The sequence below is a fragment of the Emys orbicularis genome, chromosome 3, assembly GCF_028017835.1.
Source record: "Emys orbicularis isolate rEmyOrb1 chromosome 3, rEmyOrb1.hap1, whole genome shotgun sequence".
NCBI lineage: Eukaryota > Metazoa > Chordata > Testudines > Emydidae > Emys > Emys orbicularis.
Genome location: NC_088685.1, coordinates 129,736,446 through 129,756,732, shown reverse-complemented (window position 1 = coordinate 129,756,732; position 20,287 = coordinate 129,736,446). Strand labels below are relative to the sequence as shown.

Here is a 20,287-nt window from a genome sequence, read left to right as displayed (position 1 = left end):
GGTGTACACAATTCCAGAAGAATGTGAAGTTGGAGAGGGTCCAGAGAAAAGCCATGAGAACGATTAAAGGATTAGACAACATGCCTTATAGTGATAAGCTAAATAGACTGAGCTCCTTGAGCCTAATGAGAATGTTAAGGGGGCGGGGGGGGGAATTGATTACAGTTTAAAAGTAGCTACATGGGCAACAAATATTTGATATTGTGCTCTTCAATCAAGCAGAGGAAGGTGTAACAAGATCCAATAGCTAGAAGTTGAAGCTAGACAATTTCAGACTGGAAATAAGGCCTAAATTTTTAACAGTCTGAAGGTAATTAGCCATTGGAACATTTTAACCTCTATTAAGGTGGATTTTCCATTACTGGTCATTTTAAAATCAAATCAAGTTTTTCAATCAAGTCTGGATGCTTTTCTAAAAAGATATGCTCTAGGAATTATTTTGGGGAAGTTTTTATGGTTTGTGTAATAACAGGAAATCAGACTAGATGATCAGGTCCTTTCTGGCCTTGGAATCTATGTGTGTGAGTCCCTCTGATCAATGCTCTGCCTAATAGACATATCATATAGAGCAGGGAGTAGCGTATCCAGCTTTTTGAGAAATACCGAAGATTGCCACTGGGACTCTATAGGGAAGACAGAAGAGAGAGTTCTTCCGGTGGTCCAAGCATCCGCCTAAGCAGCAAAGATTACTGAATACTTTATCCCCACTTGGACAGCCAAGAAAGCATTCAGAAAAAATCCTTCCCCCCTCTACAGTCAGGGAGAAGGAGGTTTAAAACAAAAAACACTCCCCTTGTGTTCTGCAACAAGGCGAATAAGGGAGCATTTTCCTTCACAGTAGAGTGCTGCCCTTTAACCACAGGGAAAGGCCTTATGAAATCCAGTTGTGAGCCTTAGCTGGAAGGTTTAGCTCTTGGGTTAATAGTATCTGATTAATTGAAGACCTATTTGACACCTCTTCACCAGTAATTAGACTATTTAAAATTAATCTGATATATCCAGGAAAATAAGTGTTTCATATAATAAATTGCCCATTAAAAAAAAAAAAACCAAAAAAAAAGGAGGATAGTCTTTCATTCTTTGGGAAAAAATGTTGGGTTTTTTATTTTTTGCCAGCACTGTTTTTAGTGACTAGGGAGAAAGAACAGTATTAAATACAGCATTACCTTCATAAGTGTGATAGTTGTAGTAGGCAAAGTGATTCCTTCTCCCTGGGGTTAGAAACACATGCACAGGACCCAGGTGAAGGCAGCACCAGCAGGACAGATACCATGCAGAACATGCGGAAGAAGGCAGGAAAAGAAAAGACAGGAAAGGGTGAAACTGTAGCCAGACAATGCTTATTCAATTTAAAAGGATGCAGTGCATTTAACTCTTTCAACTTGAAAACCTACAAGGACTTTAATCCTGAAAAGTAAGTGGGTGGATTAATTTCTATTATTGTTTAAGAAGCCAACAACTAGCTGTTAGAAGAAAGCACAAACAATAGGTCAGTGTCCAAGCAAAGTGCAAAGGCTGTAGTTAGTTAACTGTATACAGAGTTGCCACCGGTCTCATTTTAAGATTCTTTATCTATTGATTATTGGGTGTCTCGTTCCACTGGCCAGATGCACAGTATTTTAATACTAAAACAACTAGGCTCCATAAGCAGAAAATTTAGACCAGAACCAAAAAAAAGATGGTTTTTAAGCATTTTAATTTCTTATGAAATTCAAAGGCAAATCTCATTAACTTTAGTCCTAAAAAAACAAAAAACAAACAAAAAAACCCAGAGTTCTGGCATGTGCCACATGTTCTGCTGACCTCACCAGCCATTATCTGAATTTTTACTGATTTAAACAAAATCATAATTTAAAATAGTATCACAGGGATACTGCAGCCAAAAGGTTAACTGATTCAAAAAAATCACTTAATACCAAGTGTCCCATCCTTGTCTCATGAAAGTTAACAGACCACTACAACTTTCAAATTCCAGAACAAATACACCAAATTACATCTACTGAAAGAACCAATTCAAATACACAAACAGTACAGCCAAATTACATAACCAGGAAAACAGAACTACAAATAACTAATACTAACAAAAAAAAATTTTTTTTTTAAATCTAGGTTTAATCCCTAAAAGGCTAAAACACTAAAGATACACTGGAAAAAACAAATTACACATTTAATAATAATAATAAAAAAAACCCTGATATGCTATGAAAAAGTAACTCACCCAGTGCAGTAACTGTACTTCTTCGAGATCTGTGCCCCGATGGGCGCTCCACTTCAGGTGCACATGCGCTGCATGCAACTTTGATGGGAGATTTTCATTAGCAATGATGTCCGTTCAGCGTGCCCATGTGCTGTGTTGATATGCTCGTGCCCCACACAGAGGCTATAACAGGCTGCACGGGCAAACTGCCCTTAGTTCCTGCTCTCCGTCGCTGAGGGCAGGTCTACACTAGAAGCGCTACATCGGCGAAACTGCACCAATGCAGCTGCGCCGCTGTAGCGGGTCTGGTGAAGACACTTTATCCCAACTGAGGAGAACTCTCCCATTGGCAAATTAGTCCACCTCCACAAGAGGGAGAAGCTATGTCCGCTGGAAAGTGTCTCTTGCCGACATAGCACAAGCATGGACAGTGCTTATGTCGCTGTAACTTGCATCGCTTGAAGGGGGTGTCTTTTTCACACCTGAGTGACATAAGTTAGATCGACTTAAGTGGTAGTGTGGACCTGCCCTGAGCACTTCAGAGTTGGATCCATTACAGAGGAAAGGACTGCACCACCAACTGCCGCATTAGATCTAGAGGCATCAACTAAAGCATGATGTCTGGAGAAGGTATGTACTGAAGACCATGTAGCAGCTTCACAGATCTCAGCAACTGCTACATTTTTAAGTAGAGTCATAGATGTAGGTTGTGACCTCATTCAGTGAGCTGACACACAGGCAGGAGCTGGAATGCTGGCAACACTGTAACAAGCTATAATACACCCTGAAATCTATTTCGTTAGCATCTGGGTAGAAACAGCAGAGCTCATGGATCTGTCTGGAAACAAAACAGACAGTCTAGGGGATTGAGGAAATGGTTTAGTCCTATGTAGGTAGAAGGATAAATGCCCTTCTGAAATCTAGCATACAGAGCACAGTCTCCAGACAGGACTCAGGCAGTTTCAGAAAGAAAACTGGCAGGTTAATGACACGTTAGAAGGAACCTGGGATGCAGACGTAAGGAAACCTTATCCTCGTAGAAAACTGTGAAAGGAGGGTCCGCTATTAAGGCCCTAGTCTCTCCATCTCTATGGGCTGAGGTAATAGCCACTAGGAAAGCTGTTTTCATAGATAAATTCAATAAGGAGCAGGTCACCATCAGTTCAAAGAAGGCTTCATGAGACTTTAAAGATCCAGATTAAGGTCCCAAATAGGGGCAAGGACTTTTACAGGTGGAAAGAGATTTCCCAGGCCTTTCATGAACCTTGCAGTTGCAGGCTGACCAAATAGGGAGAACCCCTCAACAGTGGTCTGAAAAGCCATTAGGGCTGCCAGATGAACCTTATGAGAACTAAGTGACAGTACTGTTTTCATTAGATGCAACAGGTATTCCAGAACAAGTGGAAGAGGGGCAGAAGTCAGGACAGTGCCCTAGAGTTCACATCAGTGAACAAAACTTCTCCATTTCTGAAGGTAAGTATATCTGGTAGAATTCTTCCTACTATATAACGATATGTGCTGTACCTCTGCAGAACAGGATAACTCTAGTCCTGTGACCCATCAAGGAGCCAAGCCTTGAGGCAGAGAATGTTCAGATTGGGATGCAGCAGTGAACTGGTGTCCTGGAAGAGGAGTTGAGAAGTGACTGGAAGATTTCTAAAGCCCTGCAAATCTGCAGATATCCATTTTATATCCATGGACCACATTTGCAGATCGCACATCGGATGTGGATACAAATTTTGTGTCTGCGCACAGCTCTAGAGGAGGTGTTCTCAACCTTTTTCTTTCTGAGGCCCCCCCAACATGCTATAAGAACTTCACAGCCCAGCTGTGCCACAACAATCTTTTTTTGGGAGGAAAAGAAAAACACACACTTTTTTTGTTTTAAACAAAAGAAATTACAAACTACTACAACAAACTAAGAACCAGCTAGCTAGCTAAGTTGGGATAAAAAAAGCACAGCAAAAGCCAAGGCAAACACCAAGTGGACCAGCAAAGGCAGTTGATAAGGAACAGAAGGCAGTTCGCCCGGGCAGCCTGATATAGCTTTGGTGCTGGGCAAAAAGATATCAATGGCACATGTGCAGGCTGAACGGACACTGCTAATGAAAATCTCCGATCAAAGGTGCATGGAGTGCACAAACACCTGACATGGAGCACCCATAGGGACACTACTCAAAGAAGAAACAGCAGATACCAGCACTTCAGGATGTTTCTCAAAATTATGTTGTTGTTCATGGAGCAGCCTGAACAGTGGCAATAAAATCTGCACAATAAAACCTCGTTTTTGCTAATCATTTGGAGACGCAATGTAGATGGTTTTTGTATATTAGAAAATAAAACAAATGATTTTAAAGAAAAATCAGAGAAATACACGCAAGTATACTTTTATGTATCATATTTCACAGTCCATAGTAATGATTTAATAACTGTGCTGCAGTATATGGTAAAGCAATTAGGTAATTCAGATTTTAGCAACAGACTTTTTAAAAGAAGTCGTGTTTACAGTAGAACCAGTTACATGATACTACTTCTACCAATCTGAAGACTCAAATATGTACACAATCTATACACTTGTAAACCACAAAAGGAATACATTTCTATGAAAGCCTCAATTTATTCTACTTAAGGTGGCAACCCTATGTACAACTACTTTTTCATATTAAGTTGTAATATTGAAAGACAGACATCTATAGATAAGGTGTTAAAAGGTGATAAAAGTGTATAAGAAATCTAAATACAGTGATGTATCTATCAAGTTTGGCACCCAAAAATCCAAACAAAACTCCAGTTTATGCTTTCTTTTTTTTAATACTTTGTGATCTGCCTTCAGTGAACAACTTATTTTTTGAGATGAATCTTCTAAAAATATGGAAAGTTAAAGAATACCAAACCAAGGTTCCTTTGCAACACTTCAAAGTTCATTTTCATAGCTAGCTAGTAAAAGCTCAGAGACAATCTGCTACTGAAGTGATATCCGTTAAGTGTTTTAACCACTGTACTTAAAGTACCAAATCTGAAAGCTCAATATAACAAATCTATAATTCAATCTGAAGTGTGATCAGTTACAAAAACTCCATCAGTTATAAATCAGAACTCTTACCTGGGCTTAATTCCACCAGGTAGGGTAGTTTCTCAGGAGGAAGGCAAGAGCCATAGCCAGACCCGTCAACTCTTTCCTTCCCCTTTAATGGCTTTCCATCAGTTTGTTTCTTGGTTTTCTTTGGGATATAGTCAGAAGGCCGTCTTTTCAACTGAAAGACTAGTATTCCTAAAACAACACAACATTATACACGTCCACTGAGTCCTACTACCAATGCGTAAACAAATATAACATCCATAAAGCAGTAAATGTTCTTCATATTGCTTATAACATAGCATATTCAATATGTTCCTTGTGTTTTTATTAAGTGAAATTATTTAAGGTTCATGAAACCATAGATTTTTTTTAATGCGTCATTTATTTTACCCCACTAGTCAATTTTAAGGACTTTAGTAAATTTTTCCACTTTATTGTACATTTTAAGAATGTATTTAACCAAAAAGAATAAGAAATTTTTACTGTCGGCCTTGAAGTTCACCCTGGAAAATTCTGGACATGGACTATTTAAAAAAAAAAAAAGAACAAATACAATACAACTGAACACTGCAAAATGTAATTCAAATGAACCTCCTACTTTACACAGATGGCTTGTACTATCTTACATTTCTGTATAATATTTTAAATATACCTTTATCACTAGACCATTCCCTGAATATTTGAAGTGGGCACTCATCATCATCAAGGATAATTTCTTTAGCACCTTTATCATCAGAGTGTTGAGCACCAGGAGGAAGCATAACCTATAAAGGAAAGTTAACTATGAGTTTCCACTGAAAAATTATCAGAAGATTTGTACAGAAGACCTAGCAATGGATTTTCCTCACTACAGCTTCTATTTTGAGATAGTGAATTATGCAACTAGAAATATAAAAAACCTTAGCAAGCAACACATTAACCTATTTTCTGATTCTCTCCCTTTGCTGAACTAGGGTCAATCACACTTCTCATGGCACCAAGGAAAAACAAAATTTCACTCACGATACACTATCATCCTCTGATAAAGCAATTATTTTGTCTTCGCAGTTTGTAAATCAGAATCAAACACATGCTTATTATCCCCTCCCACACACACTCTTACTTCCTACTTTGTAATTCCCCCTACACACACGCACCATATAATTCTCTTGACCAACACAATTAATGTACAGTACTGGACTAGATCTTTGGCCCTCTTAATGCTACTTTGTGCCACTCTGGCAATGCAAAGCAATCTTAAAGTTTGCTTGATAGTCTGGTGGAGGATTACCTTTGTCAGAATCTTCAGAAAACACTGCAAGCCACTAACAAACCACTACCTATCATGTGCTAACTGTGGGTTTTTTTCAGAGGTGTATAACTTGGTCAAATTTGAGTGGATTTTCATGGGGGCAGCAAGAGGTACATCACTGATACCAGGGTATCCCCTGTGGCAAGCCCCCACTCCAAAGCAAAGCAGCATTACAGCATTTCATTGAAACGGATGTAAGAATTTTTTTAACATGGACAAAATAATTTTTTTCCTAACCTCGTTCTCTGAAATGTCTGAACCATTTTAGCTGAAACTTCCCCCCAAAAATTCAGCCTAAAACAAATAACCAGCATGGAAAATTTCAACCTGAACAGTCAAAATTTGACGAAGTTATAAAAAACAGTCTTATAATAGGATGTGTTCGGCAACTTAAGCTGCAGGAAAAGCTACTAGTTATACCGCTAATACAGTGGTACCCAAACTTTTCCTGTCACCCCTCCCTTACCAGCAATGGAATCTGTACGCATGCCCCTCCATTAATGCACAGTTGGCTCAGCAGAAGAGCTTGGGCTGAAGGTGGAGCTGGGGGCAAAAGTGGGGTGAGGGAGGAGAGGGGGTTAGAGGCGGAGCTGGGTGGTGCTCCCTCCCCGCCCCCTGTGGGGGGCTGGCTCAGGTCCTGCTGCATCCACTCGAATATTCCTCCACACACCCCTAGGGGGAGCATACCACGGTTTTGGGATCACTGCTCTAATATATATTGTAAAAAATAACAAACAGTGCTATCTATATTGGAGTTTCCACAGGCTGTTCTTTTGCCCTGCCACTTTTTGTCAACAAGCCAGTGTGCCATGTTACTAGTGGTCTATTAAAAATAAATTAAAATTTTGATTTATAATCTTATATCATCACAAAGATCAGCTCAGTGATAGTAAGATTTTTTTCGTATCACTATGATAGAATTAAAGGTCACTGACACTGCTACCCAAAAAGAGCCACTAACATTTATGTTATTCACATGCTGGAGAACAAAAACATTTCATGTCATCTACAAAAAGTGTAATTTTTCTTTGAAAATGATCTATCAGCACGTGTGTGCTTTCATTTTGTGCGTTACAGGCAAAAAAATGTTAATTTATCTGAGGATAAGGAATAAAAGAAATAAAGCATCCTAAATTAAGCATCTAATCCAGATACATCCTAAAATAGAATCTTGTATGCCACACAATATTTTCCAAGTTTTAGGTCACATTCAAATTAATGTGCACAGGTAGCTTAGACAAAATTGTCTAATTAATTTGACACCTTGAGAGGTGTGCAATGAATCTCATGATATGCAATGAACCTCAAAATTAACATGCTGAAAGACAAAGAAAAATGAGTATCAGAACAAAAACTTATATTCACTTAATGTTTAGTTAGAACGGCACCATTCTAGTACCTGGTAAAGTTGCAGTATAGAGATAGGCTATCTAACAAAATGTGAGAAGAAAAATGATAAATACAGCCCCAAAGAGCCATGTCCAACAAAAAGTCAGCACTGGCAAAATATGGATGTTGGTCTTTCAAGTGAAACAAACTTTATTATGGATATTTTATGAAGCATTATAAAGGGTCTTTTCTCAGTAAAACAATTTAAAATCCAATTAGATAGCTAAGTAAATGTCAACCACTTAAATCCTCCCCAAAGACATCTCAACACTATCAACAAAAAGACAAAGAACCATATTTTCAAAATGCTAAACACTAGGAGAGGAAAACTTTTCAAAAAAGTGATGTTACTTTAGTTCAGTTTAATGCAGCTTTTCAAAGACTGCTTTAAATGAAGAACATAAGTACAAGGTAAATCTCAATATAGCACAATCTTTTACAACACTGGAGGAAGAGGAGGAATTGTTCACCGGATGCTGACAGATAGCTGTGATTCACTAAAAGTTCCTATAAACAGTACTAAAGAAGTTACAATGAAACCAAATCTATTTATTTAATCTATTTAGCACATTATTCACATGTTTCCCCGTCAGGAAAATAATGATGTATGTAGTCTAAGCTGAATCAAGGACATTTAAAAAAAGAGTTCAAGCAATTCTTTACAGGAAAGTTCAGTTTCATAAAACATTTAGCGAGAATTAGGTTTTCAAGTTATTTCAGTCTAATAGTAAATCACTTCCACATTTAAGTTCATATACTATCGTGTCAGAAGTGTGGCAGATTCAGATCAGTTAGTGAAGAGTACAATATATTATCCAACCACAATGACTCTAAAGAGTCAGAAAAGCAGGTCTGCCAAATTTATAAGGATACAGCACAAAACAAATCTATATAATTATCTATGGAAATCACCAGTCACCTCCTTAAAAACACATGAAAGCATACTAGATATACAAAGAAGAGTTGAGTTTCTGGGGAAAGTTTCCACTTTCCACATTAATGCTTTTCCACAAGCCTACAAATTTAAAGCAGCAATTTGCTTCTTTGGTAAGACCAGCAAAATCTTTGCTGAACTTCATGCAAAAGTCCTTAGACTACATTTCTTTATTTTAATCATACAAGATAAGGCTTGAAAAATTCACCATCGTAAGGGAATATTTCTCTGGCATGCATACAAGATTTAAGACACTTACTTCTGCAAAAGATAAACTTTTTTTTTTCTTAAGACATTAAGATACACTCCACAGTGAACCAAAGAGAAACTGATTCAGTGCTATCTTCCTAAGCTGCAGTCTTAGGCTGCAGTAAGTCTGCAGCTATTCACAGTTCTCTCAAACATCAGAAAATCGAATCAAAAATCTCTAGTCAGCTTCCTTGATGCTACTTAGACCCAGGTGGGAAAACATGAAACGGTCACAAATCAGTTTCAAGCTGATAATGCCACTGAGAGCTATGAGCATGGCAGTGTTAGACAAAAAAATGAAACAAAAAAAACCAAAAGCTTAAAGCAGAGCCTGGAGCAGATTAGAATGGCAGGGATCACTCCCCACTCACAACAATTAGGAGACTCAGGGTATGTCTTCACTACCAAGATTAAAGCACTGCTGTGGCAGCACTTTAGTGTGGCTGTGTAGTCGTGGCCCCAGCGCTGGGAGAGAGCTCTCCCAGTACTGTAAAAAAACCCACCCCCTTAGGGGAGTAGCTACCAGTCCTGGGACCGCGGCTCCCAGCGCTGCTGCACTGTCTACACTGCCACTTTACAGTGCTGAATCTTACATTGCTCAGGGGGGTGTTTTTTCATATCCCTGAGCAAGAAAGTTTCAGCACTGTAAAGTGGCAGTGTAGACAAGGCCTAAAAGAGGAGCAGAGAGGACACCTTCCCCCCTTCCCATCAAAAAAAACAATGAGTCTTGGGGAAGGCAAGAAGAATGGAGAAAAGCCTTTTGTCCCTTCTACCAACTAGAGGAGTAACAGCTTCAAATTTAAATCAAACAGGTACTAGCCAGAGGCTGATTGATATACAGGATGGAGTTCACAAACAAGGCCCAGACGTAGCACCTTATTTCAAATCCCACCATCCTCTCCTTACCCCAGCAGCTGGAATGGGCAGATGGAGCTGTATTTTTAATCAGTGTGTTGCCTGTGGACACTCCCTGGTGAAGCTACACCACTCAGCTAATAGGTAAATTAAAAACAAATTCTATATAAAGTTTGATTTTTTCCCCCAAATTAATTAAAAGAAACCTATTTGTCTCATTTTCATATCATTCAATGAGCTGAGGGTTTTTTTTAATTAGACATCCTTAAAATATATATTCAACTTCTAAAAATTAAATACCAAACTGAAATTCAATTTTAGCTTCAGGAACAGCTCTCTTACTATACATTATTGAACAGCGTCTGAAAATATCTCAAAATGTGTACTGTGTCAGACTTGGGCCTGATCCTGCCAACACTTATGTATTGAGTATTCCATTTAGTTCAGTGCAACCAACCTTTCACAAAGTTTCTCACAAACTTAAGTGTTGGCAGGACTGAGGCCTTAATTTATAAACTTTACTAAAATTTATTTGATATAGTTGCATAAGACTGCAGTATCAATTTAAGTATAAAAATATATTTCCATCAGTTACACATTGTTTTGCAACAAAGCAGCAATAAAAATGTTATCAAGCTGGAAGGTTTAGGTTCGTTTTAAAGATTTATGAAAATGAAAATAATTGAATTGCTTAAGAACTACTAACATATCTAAGTGACAAGATACAAGTTCTAAGATTAAAATATCAACAAACTTTGATAAACTGTGCTGATTTTTTAAAAGTTGCTTTAAGAAAGAAAAACCCCTCAAACATAAGCACCAAGAGTGTTTTGATGTTAACAGCTTTACTTACCCGAGCAATACAGTAATCCTTGGGATTTTCCTTTTCCAGACCGTACTTCTCCAGTGCTTCAATAACTGCAAAGTCTGCAGTATCTGTAGTGGACAGCAGGATGGTCTTGTATGGTATATTTGGTTTTAAACTGTCTGCATAAATCCTCAGGGTTCCACCTTGAAAATATATGTAATTACTATTTTATCTGAGCAAAGGGATATGCAATCACAGATTTAAGAGTCCTAAACGTTTGAACAGACTTCTTTGGTATACCTTAACACCAAAACTCTACAAATTCCTCCTTTCATAGATTCCATCTCTTGCCCATCCCTACATACAAATGCTGTGCCCACCCAAATAGCAAAAGCTATCTTTTAGCACATTATACAAAGGGATTCTCATTTGTTACTATAAATATTTGATTTCATGTATCTGAGAAAGACTCTGCTTATAAAACACCAGTATACAGCTTCTTCCATATTTCCCTGAGAGATCCATTTCTCCTTCCTTTTAAAGAAAAGGCCTGGGATCAGAATGAGCATGCAATCGCTGCATCAAAACTAAAACGGTTTCCCAGAAACCTTTTCTGAAATATAAATGACATGAATGGGAAACCACACATTCTAACAATAGATCTTACAACCTTTCTGACAGCTAAATCCAGTTACACACAGCAGAGTTGTGATAAACAGGGACACTGAAGAGCTTAAATTATCTTAGTTTACCTGAATCCCCAAACACTGTCACACACATTGATACACTGAACTCCAGGAATTTTACAGAACTAATTTTTACTTAATGGTTTGGCAGTAGTTTTTTTTGCAAACTCTAGCAAGTGTTTTTTTTTTTTTTTTGGAAGATGTTACTAGCAACGAGACCAAAGTAAACAGTCAGTTACCAGATATAGAAACTGGCTTTAGTATGAGTAAGTTAAAGAGAGGAAAGTTATATTTCACTGGACTAATTTAATAAAAGAAAGTTTCAAGAATTGTTGGCCATGTGAAAAAAGGGCTAAGCTTCCTTTAAGTAGTATATCATTAAATTAAAACATACAAGAAGCAAATCTGAATCACTACCTGAGTCTGGCCGGCCATCAGAGCTGCGGAACTCCTGCATTCTCTTCTCTAGTTTCTGTTGTCGCCGTCGTTTCATGACTACCTCAGGATTGGATATTGTCCGAGTGAAGCTGGTCTCTGGCATATCTTTGTACACCTCTGCTGCAAGACGAGAATTCTCACTGTCAAATTAATTTAAAGAAAAAGAAAAAAGGAAATATATTATTCAATACTTTGAAACATCTAAACACATCCTAATTACCACATGAACTATTAAACAATCAGATCTGTACCGTGACAGTCAGAGTACATCACTATACAAGGATAATGTTTTCACTTACCATACCTCTGTTAAAATATTATTCACATGCCTGCGTTCATGTACAATAAATAGTAACCAAGAGTCTTGTATATTAGTACTAGTCATCTTACAAAGACAAGAGAATCAAGGTCTTTCTAGAAAAAATTTTAAATTATGAAATGCTAGTCAGATTTTCACATATTTAATTTTATTCTGGTCTGCAAGTGTTGTAGATCATCTGGAAGCAACTAGAGTTGGTATGTGTTTGCTACTCAACATTCATTTTACTGCATTCAACGTGAATCACAAAACCAAGTTCAAGCAAAATTACATTAGGGAAGGCTAAAAAGATTATTTTGAATGTGAAGGCAAAACTACAAAAAAAACCCAGAGAACTTTGGACAAAATGAAACACTTGTATTCTACTAATAATTCAAATGAACAATTAAATCCACTGACAGGTCAACCAATAATTTCTTTATATTAATGTAAAAAACATTAAAATTGTGCTAAAAAGAAATTGCATTATTAACAAAACTCCAATATTAATACACAAGAATACTGTATTGTGGAGCTAAGTTTGCTCTCTACATAATATGTTTAACAAATTAAAGGATGTTGATAAATTGGAGATGATTCAGAGAAGAGCCATGACAATGATTAAAGGATTAGAAAACACGCTTTATAGTGACTGACCTCCTTGAATCTATGTATTTAGCTTAACAAAGAGAAGGTTAAGGGGTGACTTGATAAGTCTAGAAGTACCTACATGGGGAACAAATATTTAATAATTGGCTCTTCATTCCAGCAGAGAAAGGCATAACACAATATAATGGCTGGAGGTTGAAGCTAGGTTGGTGGATTCTCCATCACAGGCAATTTTTACATCAAGACTGGATGTTTTTATAAAAGATATCCTCCAGGAATTATTTTGGGGAAGTTCTATGGCATACAGGAGGTCAGACTATGATCACAATGGTCCCTTCTGGCCTTAAAAATCTATGAAAACCTAAAAAAAGCAAGGCTTTAAAGATGACCAACAGTAGTATATTTCCTCACCCTGAGACAAAATTCATCACTACCACAAGCACCGATACACCACAGAGAATGCACCACTAAAACTTGTCTCTGAAAAAATGCCGGCATTCCATCACCTCCTCCCCAAATCCCACCCACACATCCTGCCTAGCCCGTACACAGATCAGGCTCTGATCAGGCTCTTCCCTCTAATCCCATTGCCCCTTCTGCACAATTCCATGAACCTATATATTTTCATTCATTCAGGAATATGTTAAAGATCTTGATTGCCATGAAACTATTCAACTGATTCACAAGAAAAGCATGTGTTGAAGATCCTGGTTGCCACAAAATGCATGAAGATTCTGGTCTTCTACAAAGTAGCCACCATTTTGTCAAAGATCTCTGATGCAATACAAACTACATCTGACTAGCCAAATTTATTCCCCATACACAATGTTAGCCCAGAGCTTTATCTTCGAGATCATATAGTTATTCCTGAAGTTCACAAAGTGCATGTACAAGTTTTTGTATCAGATTAAGGTCCATCTACTCCAGTATCCTGTTTCTGTCAGTGGCCATACCAGATGCTTCAGAATCAAGTGCAAGAAACATCATAATGAATAATTATGAAAACGTGTCTACAGGTGAAGTTTCTTGTTAACATCAGACAGTAAGTGGCTGACTTACACCCTGAAGAATGAGAGTTTAGATCTCCCTTTTTATCCTGTTCTGATGTGGATGTTAATATCATCCATATAAGTATCCAATCCTTTTTTTAATCCTCATAAGCTCTTTGCTTCAATGATACTTTATGGTAGTGAATTACACAGCAGTTATCCATAGTGTAAAAAATTATTTTCTTTTAGCAGTTTTAAATTTGCCTTTCCATGATTCTGATTGTCCACTGGCCCTTGTATCATGAGAAAGGGCAAATAGGTGTGCCTAATTCACCATCTATACCATTCATTATTTTGTGTACCTAGTTCATGTTTCTTATTATTCAATTCCTCTTTAAACAAGTCTTTTCAATCACTCCTCATATAGCATTCACCAAGCATCTATTTCCCCACTTCCCTCTCGAACTCTTATTTCTGCTCTATCCTTTTTGTAATAGGATAACCAGAATTGAACATGGTATTCTGGGTGAAGATATACTACTATACATACACATATACACATATAAAAAGGAATAATATTCCAGCATTATTTTCTATTCCATTCCTTACACATTCTAATATTTTGCTTCTTCATCAAAGGTGAGCACTGAGCAAATATTTTCTTTGAAATGTCCACAATGAGGCTTACGTGAATACACAAGGTGTTTATTAAATTTCTGCAGCAAATAAAGCTGCAAAGCAGGAGTAGGGAGAAAACTGGTGCTTTTAGGTCCCACTGTGAGACACTTCAAGCTCCTACTGACCGGGAAGAAAAGTACTGAAGTGAATGACCCCAAATATTCTATTTAGATGAAAGTGTTTATGCCCAACAAAATATCCAGGTCCAAAAACTGGGAAAAAGGAAAGAAGAAGAAAAAACTCTGGAGGACATGAGGTTCTGAGGCAACGACAAAAGAAATTGCTGCTGTCCTCAAAAGAAGACGTGGCCTGGGGCTCCAGAAGGAAATACAAGCGATGGGTTCGCATTTGTAGCAGGTAACAATGGAAAAGGAACTCTCATAGCTCCCTCTCATAGCAAGGAAATAGTTGTGGATTAGAAACGTGAGAAATGTTATGGCCCCACATTTTAAAGAACAGGATTTCAGAACATCATATGTGCGTGACCTTTGACTGAATTAACATTACTAAGAGAACCTTAACTTTTTCATTTCATAGTTTGAAAATTCAAAAGCTAACGCTATATGCTAATAGAACATTAAGGTTATAAGTGTATGATTTTGTATTTTAATTTTCCTGTAAATCCCTGATTAGGTTTACAAGTTTTCAGTCTGCAAAGCTGAAGGCAAACGTTTTCAAAAATTGATGCCTAAACGTAGACACCTAAATCTATATTTAGGCACCTGAACAAGTGGCTTGATTTTCAAAGTAATCACTATCTGCTGCTTCAGTAGGACATGATGGATGCTCAGCACTTTTGAAAATCAGGCATCTTATTTAGGTGCCTGAATATGAGAATTCAGAACCCTAACTTTTGGTATTCATTTCTAAAACTTTTAGCCTTAAGTTTATCACATTGACATAAGCTACAGTACTTAAGTTACTTGGTCATCACAGCCAACATTTTCTTTTGTCTGTGAGCTCTACAGGCACCTGCCTACATTGCTTTTTGCTCCTCAGTTTTCCCAACAAATTAAGTTCCATACAAGGATTAATAGCGTATGCTCCCTGCACTGTTCCACTGAACTAGGCAGCAATATATGGGGGAGTTAGAGATGGAGTCCAGTTTGCAGTTAGAGAACTGCAGGAGCCAGAATCGTAGGCTGGTGAGGTAAGCAGCCTGGAGAACAGTGAACAGCCAAAGACCAGGGAGCTAAAGAGATGAGCCGCTGAAGCCTGCTACAAGCTCTTCCGTTTCCTAACAGAAGCACATGAGCTGGATCGCCTGGACAAGATCCCAAGAGTCAAGGCCCAGGGAGTGGATCCAGGCTACCTGGAGGGCAAAAGGAGAAACTCATCTTTGAAAATAATCATTTCAAAAGAAGTTTCTGAAAAGTATTTTCACCTATGAGCAACAGCTGTGGATTTTCGTATGGGAAGAGAGTCAAGAGTGAAAGATGTCTCATGACAACAAACAATTTCGCTGCGAAATTTACAGGTTGTTGCACACTTTAGGAGTTGCTGCCATAAAATTTAGTCCTGTTGTGGTAGCCAAATGTTATTTATTTTAAATTATTCCCTCTCCACCCCCAATGTTAAGTGGTTACTTATTTAATTTTTGAGAGGTAATAATACAACTAATTTATATCATAATTAACTCATCAAAATTAAAATAAACTTACATATCATCTCCATGAAAAGGTCTATCATCTCTATCTGATGCTTGCCGCAATGCCTCTTTCTCTCGCCTCTTCTTTTCTTTTTTTTCTTTCTTTGATAGAGTCCGTTTGAAGTTCTGGATCACTCCCTCTTTTTCTTGTTTTTCAGGCCCATTGCTCTGAGCCTTCTGAAATGAATCAAGTTAAACTGCTTTTGTCACTTGGTCTACTGCAGAGTCACTAATGACCTCTAATTACATCACAAACTAGATTCAGTAGTTTAAGTTTGTAAAGCATAAGCTAAAACACTTAGTAACGCCATATTGGAAATAGATACAGGAAAAGCAACCAACCCACCCCCCATTACGGAGGGGGGGGAGCGGGGAGAAGGAAGGAACCATTAGCAATTAAGCATTTGATTTTTAAGTTATAAACAACTAAAAACATTCTTCAAAGACTGTCTGAAATTATTACAAACCTTGTAGCAGGTGCAGCAACTCACTACCACCTCCCCAACTAACTTACAGTACTTACTGGCATCTTAATTTTACTCTCTTCTTTTATACTTTAATGGAAATATGAAGTTGGATGCATACTTTGAATTTTCCCCCCCCTTGTATAATATACCCTCCTGTCTTTTTATTTAGAAGGATCTGAAAAAGTTCTTTCCTTCTTTCACCACATGGCATAGGTTCAATGGCTCCCTGCAGCAGAGGTTATATTTCTTGCAGTTTCTTTTCCTGATAAGATTGTACCCAAGTGCATTTTTTGGGGAAAAACATAGCATTAACAAGTAATACTAAAACAATAGGTCAGGAGCAATCAGTAATGAAAGGCTCCCAGACTGCCTCTGACAAGGAGATCCTTGCAGGCCACTGTGAGTGGCAGGCTGACTAAACTGCTTGGGAACCTTTTCAAAAACCACTTCAATTTTTGATATTTCTAGAAAGGAGAACTGGTGAGGCCAAAACACCTATACAGGGAGGTACTGATTTCCCTTATGGTTGGGCATCAGTATGAATACTGGCTTCCTCTCCTCTCAACATGGGAGGGGATTGATTGAAAGATATGACAACCCTGCCCAGGTGTAAGTCAAGTGGAGCCAAGCTTGTAGGCACCGCAAATGGAGACTGATGAAAGATGTCAGATAGGTGCACATAGCCTAACAGGGAGAGGCACCGACACACCGTAGATCGAGGTTTGCGGGTGGTGCAAGAGATCAGGTTGCTCGTTGCCTAAAATCTGTCTGCAGGAACGAAAACTCTCACAGAAATCGAGTCCAGCCATGCTTCTATAAAATTTACTGTCCTTGTGCAGGACAAATGTATGTCTTCGTTTATGCAAACACTTAAGATGGCAAGGAGGCCCCGAAATAACTCTGTTACTGATATAACCTCTTGGTGGGATTGGCCTACCAGAAGCCAGTCATCTAGGTATGGAAATACCATATATCCCTAATGTCTCATCTGGGCCACTAGCACTGCAAAAACATTCATGAACACCCTGGGCACCATCATGAGTTCAAAAGGAAGGACGTGGAATTGGTAGCACTGCTGACCAACCATGAAACACAGGAACTTCCTGTGTGATAGGTGAAAGCCCGTGTGAAAATATACATCCTTCATATCAAGAGCTGCGTACCACGCTCCCTCCTGAAGGGAGGTGATTATAGATGCCACTGTTATCATCCTGGATTTCAGCTTTCAGATAAAGTTGTTGAGCTGCCGAAGGTCCAGGATGGGTCTCCGCGCTCCGTCCTTTTTGGGAATTAGGAAATATGGGGAGTAGAACCCTCTCCCCCGGTACTGAGGAGGGATACTCTCTATCCCTCCCTGGAATAAAAAGGATTCTGCTTCCTACTGAAGAATCAATTGGTGAGAAGGATCCTGGAAGGGGGTTCGGGAAGATAGTTTGTGAGGAGGGAAGGAGAGATACTCTATGGAGTATCCCTGATGGACAATCTGCAGAACTCAACTGCCTGTGGCGATCTTGTTCCAACTGTGGGTGAAGAAAATAAGATGACCCCCGCCAAAGATGATGGGAGGAGATGTAGGTGGCATCGGTGGTGATACATGGATCTCAACGTGCATGTCAAAACTATCCTCTCACCTGAGGCTGAGAGGATGTGAAGGGTGTAGTGGTGGATGGAGCTGAGAAACGGGCCTCTGAATCCTCTGTCACTTACAAAGAGGTTCAGGTGGATGCTGGTAGAATAAGGTATATGAATGGGGTAGTCATAGGCTGGCACCCACCAGCAGCCAGCTCCCTGTCTTTTCCCCAGCGCCTCCCACCCACCAGTGACCCCACCACTCAACTTCTCCCCCTCCCTCACAGCGCCTCCCACCCATTGTGATCAGCTGTTTCACAGCATACAGGAGGCGCTAGAAGAGATGGGGAGGACCAGGGATGGGGCGCGCTCGGGGGAGGGGGCAGTACTGGGCAGGAAGAGGCAGGGTGGGGACTTGGGGGAAGGGGATGGGTGGGGACTGGGCCTGGGGCAGAGTGGGGGGTTTGAGCACCCTCAGGGCCCAGAGGAAGCCAGCGCCTGTGGTCACAGCTGAAAGTGCTGTCGCTGGTGTTTCCTCCTTGGGGCTGGAGTATAAATCCCAAGGGATTCCAAGGTGGATCTCGAGTCCATGTGAGAATGAAGAGACTTGTCTGTCTTTTCATTAAAAAGGTTGGACTTATCGAAAGGGGGGAGGGAGTGTCTTGGATAGTATTTTGGACCTCAGAGTCAGACTTTAAGGCCAGAAGGGACCACCATAATCATCTAGTCAGACCTCCTGCACATTGCAGGCCACAGAACCTCACCCACCCACTCCTGTAATAGACCCCTAACCTCTGGCTGAGTTACTGAAGCCCTCAAATCATGGTTTAAAGACTTTGAGTAACAGAGAATTCACAATTTACGCTAGTTTAAACCTGCAAGTGATCTGTGCCCCATGCTGCAGAGGAAGGCGAAAAACCCCAGGGTCTCCACCAATCTGACCTGGGGAAAATTCCTTCCTGACCCCAAATATGGCGATGAATTAGACCCTGAGCATGTGGGTAAGACCCACCACACACATACCTGGGAAAGAATTCCCTGTAATAACTCAGAGCCCTAACCATCTAGTGCCCCATCTCCAGCAGCTGGGGATTTTTGCTACTGGGAGTCGCCGATGGGCCACATGCCATCATAGGCATTCCCATCATACCATCCCCTTCATAAACTGATCAGGCTCAGTCTTGAAGCCAGTTAGTTTTTTTGCCCCCACTGCTCCCCTTGGAAGACTGTTCCAGAACTTCACTCCCCTAATGGTTAGAAACCTTTGCCTAATTACAACCCTAAACTTGTTGATGGCCAGTTTATATCCATTTGTTCTTGTGTCCACATTGGCGCTTAAGTTAAATAACTCCTCTCCCTCCCTGGTATTTATCCCACTGATGTATTTGTAGACAGCAATCATCTCACTCCCTCAGCCTTCTTTTGATTAGGCTAAACAAGGCAAGCTCTTTGAGTCTCCTCTCAGAAGGTAGGTTTTCCATTTCTCAGATCATGCTAATAGCCCTTTTCTGCACCTGTTCCAGTTTGAATACATCATTCTTAAACACAGAAGACCAGAATTGCACACAGTATTCCAGATGAGGTCTCACCAATGCCTTGCATAATGGTACTAACACTTCCCTGTCTCCACTAGAAATACCTCAACTGATGCGTCCTAGGACTGCATTAGCCTTTTTCACGGCTGCATCACATTGTTGGCTCGGTCATCCCGTGATCAACTAGTACACCCAGGTCTTTCTCCTCTGTCACGTCCAACTGATAAGTCCCCAGTGTGCAAGAAAAATTCTTGCTGTTAGTCCCTAAATGTATGACCTAGCACTTTGCACTATTACATTTCATCCTACTTCTAAGACCTCTCTAAGAAAGCCCGACGATTGAAGACAAGTCCCTTTGCATGACCAGTCCTGTGGCTAAAGATCTGGATGCTGTACCTGCAGCATCTACTGTAGCCTGAAGACAGAACCACCCTTGCTACCAACCTCCCCTCACCCAAAGAGAACTGGAACTGGGCTCTGTCTTTCATGGGTAGCTGGCCTTTAAATTCCGCAAGCCTAGTGTAAGTGTTAAAATAGTATTTTGCTAATAAGGCTTGATAGAGGAAAC

General features: G+C 39.5%; 1 protein-coding gene across 7 annotated transcripts in view; it reads right to left on the bottom strand.

The window, feature by feature from the left end:
- AFDN (afadin, adherens junction formation factor) overlaps positions 1-20,287 on the bottom strand; it is a 213,834-nt gene that overhangs the window by 107,092 nt on the left and 86,455 nt on the right. For 4 of the 7 annotated variants that reach the window (XM_065400877.1, XM_065400878.1, XM_065400879.1 and 1 more), the window contains 6 exons: positions 16,162-16,325; positions 11,906-12,066; positions 10,848-11,005; positions 5,929-6,040; positions 5,301-5,468; positions 1,167-1,211 (listed from right to left, as the gene is read on the bottom strand). In XM_065400877.1, coding sequence (XP_065256949.1) covers positions 1,167-1,211; positions 5,301-5,468; positions 5,929-6,040; positions 10,848-11,005; positions 11,906-12,066; positions 16,162-16,325 — 808 coding nt within the window. The remainder of the gene's footprint in view (positions 1-1,166; positions 1,212-5,300; positions 5,469-5,928; positions 6,041-10,847; positions 11,006-11,905; positions 12,067-16,161; positions 16,326-20,287) is intronic. The other 3 variants (XM_065400880.1, XM_065400881.1, XM_065400883.1) reach the window with 2 other exon arrangements.